Genomic DNA, 13622 nt, shown 5'->3' with positions numbered 1-13622 from the left:
CATTTTAAACCTTCCGTTTACAACTCCTCGGTCTCCTTAAGGCTCTCTGATTAATTAGCCGGTATCGGAGGACGGAGGTGACCCTACGCCGGGGCCCTGGCTGGGTTTCGCGAGATCGTTTGTTAATTGTGGGTACCAAGGGCGCATTGAGGAGGCGCACCTAGAGCCAAAAAATGGGGGCAAGTGATGCTGGCCCGGCGGCGGCCTGGAGGGAACGCTGAGGCCCAGAAACTAGGACCCACACCCCTCTGAGCAAGACAGCGGGAAGAAGCTGCTCACTCGGAAAGGGCGCCCCGCCCCAACTTCTTTGGTCCCCGCGCGCTGAGCAAGGCGCTGGGTCCGCGATCCCAGCCGCTTCCTGCGCTGGTGGCTGGACAGAGCCCCTCAGCCCACTCCATCTCCTCGGTTAGCAGAGCTTGGGAGTCTGCAGGCCTTTGGCGTTGCAGCGTTCGAGCGGACACCTGTGTACTTGAGCCCTCCCTTCAACCCTTAATTGCCGCTCCCGGACGTGTTGGCCGGATTTGAAAGCCTGCTTTCTAATCCCTAGCCCGACCTTGGAGCTAGGCCCTCCCAGGCTTCCAGATTCCATCTCTGCGGCTGGACTGTTGGCGGATGGGGCTGGAGGCGCGCGGAGTCCCGAGGTGCCCGACCTTCCTCCGGCCGGCAACTCTGCGGCTCCGGCTCAGCCATCTCCCTGCCTGGCGACTTTCCTGTCCTCCTGCCACAGCGGAGCAGCCCTGCGGCTGACACAGAGATCTTCACTCCACACCCCGCTGGAGACAAAAATGTTGATCCCCGTCGGGGACTGCCGCGCTGGCCCAGCGCAAAGGAACCGTAGACAGGACCCGGACTGGCCGCGCCCAAACACAGCCTGAGTTGGGGACCGAAGGGCGCAGTGGTCTCAAACCCCTCGCCACTTCTCCGACCATCCCAATCCCCATGCAACTTGGGCCCACAGCAGTGACGTGGTCGCTCCTCGGAGCCTCGGCTGGAGCCGCAAAGCAGGGACATTCCAGCCTCCAGCTCACCTTGTTCCCTCCGGCTCACCTTACAGCTCAGGAGCCCGAGGTCATGGGCCAAGGAGCGAACGGACTGAGGAAGAGGTAAGAGGTTTACTGGATAGAAATTTGGACCCTTTCCCTTTCATTGCGTTAAAGGATGAGGTCTCTGGATATTGATTGCTCTCTCCATAAGAGTTTGGGGCATTTGAATCAGTCCTTGTCGTCTGGCCACGTCTGGGCCACAGTTTTAGGAGGAACTTTTCTGCATGGGGGAGGCACGGGAGTTCATGGTTATTTTTTTTCATTGTTATAACTTAATATCCAGTTTATTCCTGGCTAAGCCCTTGCCTCCATTCCACCCAAGATTCAGCCTTGAACATTAGCCCAGGAGTACTTCATAAGTGAGGGCTCAAAAGGAGCGACTCAGCCCCAAGATAGGCGATGCAATGGGGGTGGGGGCCCTTTGGCCGTAATGATCCCTGAAAGGTAAAGGCTGTTATTCCTGTAACTGGGCTGAGGATGGGATAAGGTAAGGATGGAAAGTGGGCTGAGAGGGGCCACTCAGTCATCTTCCAGAGGAAAAGGGCACTGAGATTTGGGCCTAACTTTCAGGCCCAGGTGACTTTTGCTTGGGGTTGGGGGGGTGGGGGGGTGGAACACACTGCCTCTGGGTGCTTTCACGGGTGGAGGTGGACCTGATAAGCACCACAGCATCAGCTAAAGGGGAAAAAAGTGGAGACCTAAATTAACGACCGTATTTGGTCTCAGCGTTTTCCAGACACAGATTCTCTGATGAATCCAAACAGGAGTTCTTAGCCTGACTGACATTCAAGGCATCTGAAACCCTCTGAAATGGTAGAATTTTGTGGCTGTACAAGAAAGTCCTACTCACCTTCTGAGAAACTCTGGAAGGGGAAGAAAGCAAGGGGGAATGGGAGAAGGAGGTAAGAGTCCCTAAATCCTGCAGTCTAGATCCTTAGACACAACTCTGGATGCTGAGATCTGAACTGCTGGCCGACCCCATCCACACATTACCAAACTGAAGAGTGAAAAGCTGCCAGTCAGTCAAGGAGATAGTTTCTCCACTGCTTTCACAGTTCTAGGTATTTAAGCAGATTACAAATCTGGATGCTTTCAATTTTCTTTCTTTCTTTCACCTATTCCTGCTTTTAGGCTCAGAGGGGGTTCTGGGGCCCATGGGGCAGCCAGGCAGGTGAGGAACCTGGACCCTCAGTCCCCTGATCTCACCTTCACCTGGTGAACAGCCTAGGATCCCCTACCAGCTGGGTTGGGGCCAAGCCTGCCCCTCACCAAGCTCAGCAGGACTTGCCCCAAACCCCTCATCCCTGAGGACTCCGTTTCTGTATGAGCCCAGGGCATGCTGGCCAAACTGTGAACTCCCTCCACATCTGGCCACCCAAATAATACAGGACTTTTTTCTTCTTCCTATTTTTGAAAACTGCAGAAGCCCTAAATCCTTAGTTCCTCTTAAGGAAGATGGTATCATTGTATCTTGGGGTGAGGGTTGGAGTTATGCAATCAAATGACCTCTCGGCCTTGGAGGGCATGGTATACTATGATGACTTTGGTGCTTCCAATCACAGTTCTGGGTGCTGCCTGGATGGGTCAGACATCCCTCATTTCTCTCTCCATTCCTTCCTTCCAAGCCCAGAAAAGTCATGGATTTTCTGTCTATGTTTAGGGAGAAAGAATAGACAAAACCCGAGTAAGAGAATGATGATTAGAAAATCAGGGAGAGAATTCCAATAGATTAAAATAATCAGACTCTCTAATCAATAGCACTGGAAGCCTGATATTTGTTTCATCAGGCCAGGAAAAGAAGTCAGAGGCAGGGTGGGTGGGAGACTAAGCTTCCAGCCTAACAGAAGCTTCGATCATAGGGTCAGTACCTTCTGAGGCAGTGAGAAGTGCCAACCATCTACTGGGGGTAGAGGTCTGAGTCTCCCAAAGTGTAGTATGGAAGAATGAGGACCTCTTCTTAAGGCCTTCTGAGGTCTCCCACAGCAAAGCCTTCCCTTGCATTTCTGCTGGAGAAATGTGAGGTGTTGGGGTGCACTGGAGTGGTGTTGGGGTGGTGGTTCTAAACCATAGCAGAGGGCAGGCCACTCGCCTGCGGGGAGCCCAGGGCAATATGGCTGGGAGTGGAAGAAAGCTTCACCCCCTTCTGGGCTGGAGTGAAGACGCCTCTCTGGACTTGGAGGCAAGTGCTCCAACTCTAGGAAAGGGAGGAGCTGCAGCTCCAAAGGGGATTTGGAAGGAAGATCATATCAGGAAAAGCACTGACTCTCTTCCTTCAAGGCTCAGGGAAGTACACCCAGAAATTCGAATTTTCACTCGGGGAGCCCCTCCTTTCCTTCATGGCTCTCTGTGCTTCTATCCATACTGGCAAGTGCGGTTCTGTGCTGCATGTTTCCACATTTAGCACACATATGCGGAATACGGGAAATACACTCTGCACTGTTCTACTTTGAAAGGGGCCATATAGGTGAAAATATGAATTTCCCATCAGCTACGTTTATTATTGAATGCAATTGGGAGTACATAATTTCATATCTGCTTTGCGTGTTTGTACAATCCTCAATACTCTGATAGAGGATTCCTCACAGACTCCTGAGGGTTACTAATTCCTACTAAGAGACACCACAATACCCACCATGCAGGCCCTTTAGGCCAGCTTCTCTCTACAAGCATTTTTGTATTGACCCAGTCCAGACAGACTGAGATCCTTTCCCTGCCTCTGCCCCCTCCCACGAACAGCAGCACCCCCCTACAAAAAAAGCACACTCACGATTTTTGTGAGTGTGAGTTTCAAGCAAGATGGCGGCACCCGGCATCCCTTCAGATTCAGATACCACTCTCCCAGGCAGGAGGCCACCCGAGCCCCAGCCGGCCCCCCCCCTTCACCGAAAGGTGGTCCGAAGCAAGAGACTCCCCCAAGTATTCTGCCCCCATCCCTTCCAGGGAGCTGCTAGAAAGAGGACTGATTCTGCACCGTGGGGGCCTGGGGACTGCAGTCTGGGCCCAGAGTTCCAGGCCAATTTCTAATTTCCTTGGAGAAAGAACGACTGTTAACCCCTTTCTAAGCGAACCTTACCACGAGGCCGCTCAGAGGAGCCGGCCCCTGTCTCTCTGGCTACATCCGCTTGGAACTCGGGGTTGTGAGTGGAGACTGGTCTGAGAGGGCCCGAGGCTGCACAGGACACTCAGCACCCAGCTCTGGAGAGCCCGAGTTTCAGGGCAAGGATGGGAGGAGACCCTCTGCCCCCTTACACACCCTCGCTTGGCGAGGGAGAGTCGGATGGGAGCCGGGCTGGCGGCCCAGGCGTTGCAGGGGCGTCCCAGGCCCCGCCCGAGAGTCTGGATCGGTCCGGAGCTCAAGGTTAACTGGGGGCTCTTGGTAGCCCTTGCCCGCCACGGCTAGTAGTGCTCAACTAGCGGCCGGGGACTGCCGAGCCCCAGAAGGGTCTTTCACGCCACCGCTCTGATCTGCGTGGTCGCGGCCCCCAGCAGCGTGAGGAAGGGCGGGGAGTATCTCACCTACCTCTGCGAACTGCGCTGTCCTCCATGCGTCTTCATAGGCTGCGGGAACCCTGGCCTTTAGGTGCGACAGAGCCCAGGGACCGAGGTAACGGCCCCAGAAGCCAGGGACTAGGTGGTTCCGGGTCCATTGCCCCCGCCCCCGCCCCCGCCCCGTGAGGCCTCTGAGCGCAGCGCCTAGGTCTGGGGCAGCGGCGCGAAGGGCCTCCTGCGTCCTCCGCTCCCCTGACGCCAGCGAGCAGAGTTTGGGGGGGCGAGGACAGGGCCCCGGCGGCGGATTGGCGCGGGCGCCACCTTCCTCCGCGTCTGTCCGGGCGGGGCTCCAGCCAATCTCACCTGTCCCCTCCCTGAGACGCCGTCGGATCACCGCGCAGCGGTTCTAAGCATGGGCCCTGCGCGCTTCCGAAAGGCCAGAGCGGCGGAGGAAGGGCGCCGAGATGGCCGGCATAGAGAGGGTGTGTGTGCGTGTGTGCGTGTGTGTGTGTGTGTGTGTGTGTGTGTGTATGAGAGAGAGAGAGAGAGAGAGAGAGAGAGAGAGAGAGAGAGAGAGAGAGAGAGAGAGGTGTAACAGACAAGAGAGAAGCAGATCCCAGAAACGCTTCCCAGAGAAACAGTCAAATGCAGAAACAAACAAAAGAAGTAGGGGAGAAAACAGATTTGGGGTGGGGGAGACAGAAAGAAGCCCGGCTTCTGAAGCGAGCGACAAGTTGTCCTTGGGAGTTCGGAATGCGAGAGATGGGAGAAGAGAGGCCTTAGGAGTCTGAGAAGGTGGCCTCCTCCCCCCTGCCCCCACAGACCCTCGGCTAGAGGCTGGAGGCGACCGATTCGTGTAGAGAACGCAGAACCAGGAGGTGAAGAGCGCGGGACCCTCTTTTGTCCTCGTCCCCCCAGCCCTCAATCCCTTGCCCTGTTGCACCCTGTTTTCTGCTTGATGCAGCAACCGGGCTACTTCCCATTCTCCCTTCCTGTTACCCGCTTCTGTCCGCTGGGTCCTGCTTCCGGGACAGCACCAGGCTGAGAGCTGTCCTTCTACCTGTTCCTTTCCTCTGTTCCCTGTGCCTTAAATGGAATTTTCCCCCACTGAATGAACAGAGGAATGAGGCCAGAGGGAATGACCTTGATCAAGGTCAAATGAAAAGCTTGGAAGTTTCACCTTCCATTGGAGCACCTAAGATCCCTTTGTGTTTTGTTGGCCCTTGGGGTTCCTTGAGTGTCATCCTGAAACTGCAGGCTCTTTTCTTTATTTCTCTCTGAAACCCAAATAGAGGTTCCAACTTACTTAAAACCAGTGAAACTACCACAAATAGTTAGAGTTCTAACCTTCCTGATTGATCTCCAGGAGTTGCCCTGCCTACCTGGCCTGAGACCTGACACCTTCCTCCTTGGCCAGGTGGGGCTGGCCACCCACTCATATCCTTCCTGCACATGGCTGTCCAGGAGGCCGGAGGAGTGTGTCTGAGATCTGAGTTCTAGGCCTGACTCTGTCACTAACTTATTGTGGAACTTGAGCCTGCAACCCCTCCTCCTGTCTGGGTCTCAATTTATTTCCTCTGTAAAATGGAGGCGCAGGCTGGGTGCTCTATGTTTTGTCTCTGTATCCTGCTCTGGTTTGCAGGTTCTGGTGAGCTTGTACAGCCAAAGAAAAAGGCATCCAAATGGTGATTTTATTCTATAGACACTTAAATATGAATATAGAAATATGATACAATTAAATTTTGCTTCCATGAATGAGTCTGTTTTTCTATTTTCCTTTTCTGTAACTTTCATTGATGTATAGTATAAATGCAGCAAAGAGTACTGATATTAAGTGTATGGCTCAATGTAGTTTTGCATGTGTACACATGTGTGTAATCACCACCTTGATCAGGGTATTTCCAACCTACCAGAAGATTCCCTTGTAACTCCTTCTAATCAATAACCTTCTAGTCAATATCCCTCCCAGAAGTAATTCTGACTTCCATCACCATAGATTAGTTTTGTCTGTCCTTGAACTTCATATAAATAAAGTCATGGTCTGTATTCTTTTGTGTTTGGCTTCACCTGCTCAGTATTATGTATGTAGGACTCATCCGTGTTGCTGTAGATAACAATGGTTATTTTGTTGCCATATTCCATTAAGTGTCATATCCCATTGTATGAATATATACCAATATATTTATCCATTCTTCTCTTGGTGCAGATTTGGGTTGTTTCCAGTTTGGAGCTATTAGGAAAAGCTGCTGTGAGCATTAGTGTCTCTGTGTTTTAATGGACACCTGCACTTAAAGACTCAGGAGTAGAAATGCTGGGTCATTGGATAGGGATATGTTTATCTTTGCTAGATAATAAGAATTTTCCAAAGTGGTTAATCAATGTTTACTCCCACCAGCAATGTATGAGATCCAGTAACTCTATATCCCTTCTAATACCTACTATTGTCTATCTTGTTCATTGTAGTCGTTCTGGTGGGTTTATAGTGATGTTGCAATGTGTGTGTGTGTGTGTGTGTGTGTGTGTGTGTGTGTATTTTTTAAAGTGTAGTAAAAACATATAACATAAAACTTACTATCTTAACCATCTTAAGTGTACAGTTCAGTAGTTAGCGATATTCACATTTGTGCAACAAATCTCTAAAAATTTTTCAGCTCGCAAAACTTAAACCTATACCCACCGAGCATCAACTTCCCATTCCTCCTTTCTCCCAGCCCTTGGCAACCAACATTCTACTTTTTGTTTCAATGAGTTTGACTACTTTAGATGGCCCTTTGTTTCTTAGCGATCGCATATAAATGGAATCATACAGTATTTGTCTTTTTGCGACTACCTTATTTCACTTGGCATAATGTCCTCAAATTTCATCTGTGTTGTAGCATGTGACAGGATTTTCTTCTCTTTTTTTTTCTTTTTTTTTTTTTAAGGTGGGTGCAGCTCACAGTGGCCCATTCGGGGATCAAACTGGCAACCTTGGTGCTACCAGCACCACGCTCTAACCAACTAAGCTAACCAGGATTTCCTTATTTTTTAAGGCTGAATAATATTCCATTGTATATAGGTAACATATTTTATTTATTCATTCATCTTTCGATGGACATTGCTTCTACATCTGAACTACTGTGAATAATGCTGCAGTGAAACAGGGTGTGCAAATATCTCTTTGAGATCCTGCTTTCAATTCTTTTGCATATATATCCAGAAATGGAATTGCTGGATCATATGGTATAAGATGATATCTCATTGTGGTTTTAATATACATTTCTTTGAAGATTAGTGAACTTGAGCACATTTTCATATGTTTATTAGCCTTATGGATATCCTCCTCTTTGAAAGTCTTTTTTTGTTGTTTTCATTAAAGAATTCATTCATGCAGAAACCATTAACTATTAGGCAGTAGTAAGGAAGACTTAGCAAGTCCTGCCATCAAAGAGCTCACATTCTAAGACATTTACCAACATCTGTTTCAAAAGAGAAACTAGAAGCCCACCCTAGAAGTCTAAGGGTCATCAGGAAATAGACTAACATCAGGATATTAAGGCACATCTGTCTCCACTTTGGTGTGGAAAACCTGTATTTAGACATTATTTTAAGCGCTGTGTTTAATAATGCTGATAAAGTGAATTCCACACTTAAAAGAAAGGAAAAAAAAAGAAAGATCACATTCTAGAACGGAAGACAGAGAGGAAGCCAGAAGCCATTTTGGAAAATTCAGGAAGCAGGTCTAGGGATCTTGGGGAGGGTGTTTACCTTAGTGGGGGACAGGAGCTTCTAGCGGTCACTCTCATTCCTTGCCACATTCCTTCCTCTATCTTCAAAGCCATTGGTGGCCAGTCAAGGCCCTGTTGTGCTTCAAATTTCTTTTCCTTTGTCTTTGGTCTCATCTCTCTGATTCAGCCAGGAAAATTTCTCCAGTTTTAAAGACCCATGTGATTACATTGGTCCCACTGAATAATCCAGGATAATTTCCCCATCTCAAGGTCCTTAGTGATATCTGCAAAGTCATTTTTGCTTGTAAGGGTTTAATGATCTTTTTAAAAAAACACGTTTCATTGATTTTTTTTCTATTGTTTACATTTTCTATTTCATTGATATCCACTCTTATCTTTATTATTTCCTTCCTTCTGCTTACTCTGGGTGTAATTTGCTCTTTTATTTTTTCTAATTTCTGAAAAGTTTCGAACATTACTGTTAGACCTTTCTTCTTTCTAACATAAGTATTTAATGCTATAATTTCCCCTTAACACACCGCCTTAGCTGCATCCACACATTGTGATATATTGTATTACTCAATTTCATTCAAAATATCTTCTAATTTCCTTCGCTATTTTCATAATATCTGTGGACTATTTAGAAGTGTGTTGTTTAATTTCCAGAAGTTTTGATGATTTGTCAGATCTGTTGTTATTGATTTTTGCTTTAATTCTTTTTGGTCAGAAAACATACTTTGCATAATTTCAATCCTTTTAAGTTTATTGAGAATTATTTTATTGCCCAGATTATTTTATTGCCCAGATTAAAAGATGATCAAGCCCATTAACAAACCTAGACTCTATTACAATTCACCCAGATGTTTGACTGACAACTAAAATGTGTTGTTTCATTTAACTAAGTTTGAACTTAAGTCAGCCGTTATGGTGCTCTATGAGGCCTACCGCCTGAAGCCAGTAATGGAGGTGGAAGTTCTAATGAATGCCTTGTTCAAGGGCCCAGTGTTATATATTTTTAGAAGTGAAATGAATGCCTTGGTCACTCTCAGTAATGTCTGGAACGCTGAACGGGATAAAGAGTGTTTTGGTGAGGCCTTGTATTGTGGCTTTAGTACGTGCTGAGACATGTCTGACCTTGATTTATATTTTTGTGAATCTGTGAAATAAGAACATTCCAAGAGTTCTTTACCCCAAAGGGGGTGACTTTGAATAAGGAGTTGTTGTTGTTGCTATTGGTTGGACCAGACGGCTAGATCATAGGCAATGGCCTGAAAGTCTGAAAAAAATGTGCAGATGACGCCAATTGTTGACCAAGGCATCTTTATTGCTTTGATCACTGTTGACATTTGTCAAATTGTGTGGACCCTTGAGTCCTGTCCTTTACCAGAGATGTCTTTTAAGGGTTGAAAGGCCAGACAGAAAGCAAGGCTCATCAGGTATGATAGTAGCACTGTCATTCTTAAAGTACAAGAACTTCCTTTGCTGGTTCACTTAGTTGATCCCAAAGGGCTCCCCAAGAAGCCAAGGGGTCTAGGAGAGGAATGACCTCCTCCAGTTCTGTGGTATTTAACTAGGAACTGAGGACAGGAGAGACCACCATCCCTTCCTTTAGATGGGATATGCTATGGTACCAGGTAGATACCATTTTCATTTTAGTAAAGAGGTATCAATGGCCATGCCAACCAAGCTTGTGGGTGAGTTGTTATGCAACAATAGAAAACTGGAATAAATAATAGCCAATAGTTATTGAGTGCTAACCACCATACCATTTTGACTCTTTTATAGCTATGAATTTTTTTCTATTTTTAAATTCATTTTGCTTTTGTGACCCAGGAAAAGGTCAGACATTCTCTGGTTTGGTCTTAGAGGGGTGAAGAGCAAGGTCTTTGGAGACAAGTAGACCAAAGTTTAACTGACAGCTCTACACTCACTGTGTATCCTCAGGCATATTAATCAACTGCTCTGAGCCTATTTCCTTATCTTTAAAACTCATAAAAATTCCTTGGGACAATTATATAAGATAATATATGGAAATAGCTTAACATAGTGCTTGTCATATACTAAGCCTTCAATAACTGTTAGTTATACTTTTTATTACCTGATTTGCATCATGGTTATTTACTCTTTGTGGACTAACCTTCACTTCTGTTTCTTCATCTGTTATGTGAGGACAATGATAACAAGCATCTCAGAATTGTTTTGAAACTTATCCCAGTGTCTCACATTGCTACACATACTCACAGTGTAATACGTCAAGGCAGAAACGCCAAGGACCACCCAACTCATTGTCACGGGATCTCCAGGACTGTGGAACTCAAACAGCTCTATAATGTAGCAGCTCTGACAACACAATTCAACACACTCTTGCCTTGCCAAGTTCATCCCAGACAGTGTCTGTGTACTGTCAGCCTTGGCGCTGAGGGGGTATTTCTTTCATATAACATAATGGTTGAAAGCTTGCTGTCCTGCAGTCACACTGTCCTATGTTCAAATCCCATGTCTTCCTCTTATTTGCTGTGTGAACTGGGACAAATCACTTAACCTCTCTAAAATGCAAATACAAATTGGGACTAATTAATGCCTATCATCTTTCAATGTACCATCACAGAGAAGGATAATTTCAACCCTTGAAGTTTAGAGAAAAAAGCTATTGGATAACCAAATTAGATTTGAAAAATAAACTTATTATTTTTTAACCACAGGTCCTGTCACAAAAAGAAGAAGAGATCGCAATTCTTCATCTTCAAAAAGGGAGCGGGGTGGCTATAGCATGGAGAATTTACTTTAGACCCAAAGTGACTTTTTTGGCAGTGTGGGACACTCAAAGGAAACTAATGACTAAGTGGCTGTGAAGCCATGTTATTGGGGTCTCAAAACACAAAAGGCAGCTTCACCTGGATAAAATGGCTTGACTATCTATAGTGCTGGGTAGTCAGGAAGATAGCTCGATCAGAGGTTTTCAAATGTTTTTGATTAGTCATACATATGTATATATATACATATACTATATGAGAGAGGGAAGCAAGGGGAGGATGTGCACTAGGTCACTATGCATTCTAGTGTTTTTTCTGATCTATTGTATTTCAATTATTTTTTTTTTAATAAGGAGGGTGCAGCTCACAGTGGCCCATGCGGGGATCCAACCAACAACCTTGGTGTTATCAGCACCACATTCTAACCAACTGAGCTAACTGGCCACCTCTGTATTTCAATTTTTAAAGTGCTGGTCACAACTCACTAAATTGTTTCCACAGCTCATCAAGGAGTCACAACCTGCAGTTTGAAAACTCTAGTCTAGATTATTTCTTTCTATCCCTTTCAGTATGAACCCAAGAAAGCTGTTCTCATTCTATACTTGACATGTCAACATATATCTTCTGAATTTACATAAATTACAATTCTCCCAAGTAACCAGGAGAACTTGACTAGAATTATCTTGGTATTGCCTGTGGTATTTGCTTCTCCTTGACAATAAACCAAAAAAATTAAGAGCAGGGGCCAGCCCGGTGGCTCAGGCGGTTGGAGCTCCGTGTTCCTAACTCCAAAGGCTGCCGGTTCGATTCCCACATGGGCCAGTGGGCTCTCAACCACAAGGTTGCCAGTTCAATTCCTCGAGTCCCGCAAGGAATGGTGGGCTGTGGCCCCTGCAACTAGCAACGGCAACTGGATCTGGAACTGAGCTGTGCCCTCCACACCTAAGACTGAAAGGCCAACAGCTTGACTTGGAAAAAAGTCCTGGAAGTACACACTGTTCCCCAATAAAGTCCTGTTCCCCTTCCCCAATAAAATCTTTTAAAAAATAAATTAAGAGCATGGTTATGGAGTCTGACCACTTGTATTGAATTCTGGCTCTGCCTCTAGCTGGCTGTCTCACCTGTCTCACCTGCCTGGGTTTCTTCATCTGTATACTGGAAATAATAATAATAATAATAATAATAATAATAATATTGCCTCTTGGGTAAGCCGGGTAAGGTAATTAACACAGGCCTGGGATATAGTAAGTGCTGAAAAATGTTAGCAACTATTTTATTTATTACTTTTTTAACTGTCAGTGTTGTTTCTTGCAGTGGAGAACTGAAAATAAGCTTATCCGTAAGAAACGTTAAACTAAGGGAAGAAACTCTTGACAGCAAATAGACATCTTTGAGTTTCGCGTTGGACCTGCCTTGCTGTGGACAGACACTAGAGGGTGCTCCACGCTCAGAAAGCCGCATGTTTTCAGGGCCAGAGACTTCTCAATGAGCGCTTGGACTGCTCACCCTGCTTTTCTTTCCAGTCTAGTGATTTGTAGTGAAGTAGTTTGCATTGGTTCTGAAACTGAGAACTTTGGGGGGATTTGGAGGGGACAGCAAGTGGCTGTATCGAGCAGAAATCTGGCTCCCTCAAGCTTTCACCAATTGACTTTTAGCTGGGCTGTGACCTTCTGGAGGACCAGGGCAGTGTCTTATTCATCCATCCATGAGCCTGGGGTCTAACACACATAGTGTCTGGCACACTTGTAAGCACTTGGTAACTATTTAAGGAATCGTACCAGCCATTGGGAGCATCTGAGATCTAAATAATTTTAAGTATAAATTGGCAAGTGCTGGTACCTATATGTGGGAGAATTATTGGAGCTCCCAGAGGCCTGGGGTTTGGGGAAATGTCATGCAGGGTGTCATGCGGGGTCTCTGGTCCCACTCCCCACATAAGAACGCAGGACATGGTGAGGCCAAAAAGGAACACCCACGGAGCCATAGATAGGGGAGTCACACCACTATATTCTCGCTGGCGGCTGGGTTGGAGACACAGGAAGCAGGAGCCACACGATCCGCAACCCGCAGTCTGCTTCTCTGCCAACCAACCTCACTTGCTAACTGCAATCTGCCTCTCTGCAATCCACAATCCACACTTGCTAGTTTAGCCACTAGCAGTTATATCAGTGGCTAATGGCCAACCGGTAACAGCCGATGGCCAACTAGTCACAGCTGATGACCATCTACTACCTGAGCCAGCACCTTTCCACGTGAGGCCGAGAGCCTGGAAACTGTTCTCTGGGACTCTGTCCCCACAGGAGGGTTGCTGAGAAATGCTTTCCTTAAATTCAGGTGTCCTTGTTCTCTCTAGAGTACCAATATGTGTGTGTGTGTGTGTGTGTGTGTGTGTGTGTGTGTGTGTGTGTGTATCAGGCATTTGGATATTTAAAAACAGCTTCATGCTCCGTTTCTTTCATGTCCTTCATGTGGAAAGATTTCCAGGTTTTTCACCAAGTTGATCACTCCCTGCAGAATTTTAGGAAGGCAAATAATCCTTTAGTGCCTACTGTGTTCAAGCTTCTCCTATTATCTCTAGTATCTCATTTAATTATGTCTTTATCTCATTTAACTGTCACAAAAACCTTATG

At 46.6% G+C, this 13622-nt stretch overlaps 1 protein-coding gene across 1 annotated transcript in view; it reads right to left on the bottom strand.

The window, feature by feature from the left end:
* The window catches only part of LOC141568787 (uncharacterized), a 28803-nt gene that overhangs the window by 11665 nt on the left and 3516 nt on the right, over positions 1 to 13622 (bottom strand). The window contains exon 2 of the mRNA XM_074319372.1: positions 4564 to 4938. Within this exon, the coding sequence (XP_074175473.1) occupies positions 4564 to 4938 (375 nt within the window). The remainder of the gene's footprint in view (positions 1 to 4563; positions 4939 to 13622) is intronic.

The sequence above is a fragment of the Rhinolophus sinicus genome, linkage group LG15, assembly GCF_036562045.2.
Source record: "Rhinolophus sinicus isolate RSC01 linkage group LG15, ASM3656204v1, whole genome shotgun sequence".
In the NCBI taxonomy this organism is placed as follows: domain Eukaryota; kingdom Metazoa; phylum Chordata; class Mammalia; order Chiroptera; family Rhinolophidae; genus Rhinolophus; species Rhinolophus sinicus.
This window is presented reverse-complemented; position numbering and strand designations above follow the sequence as displayed.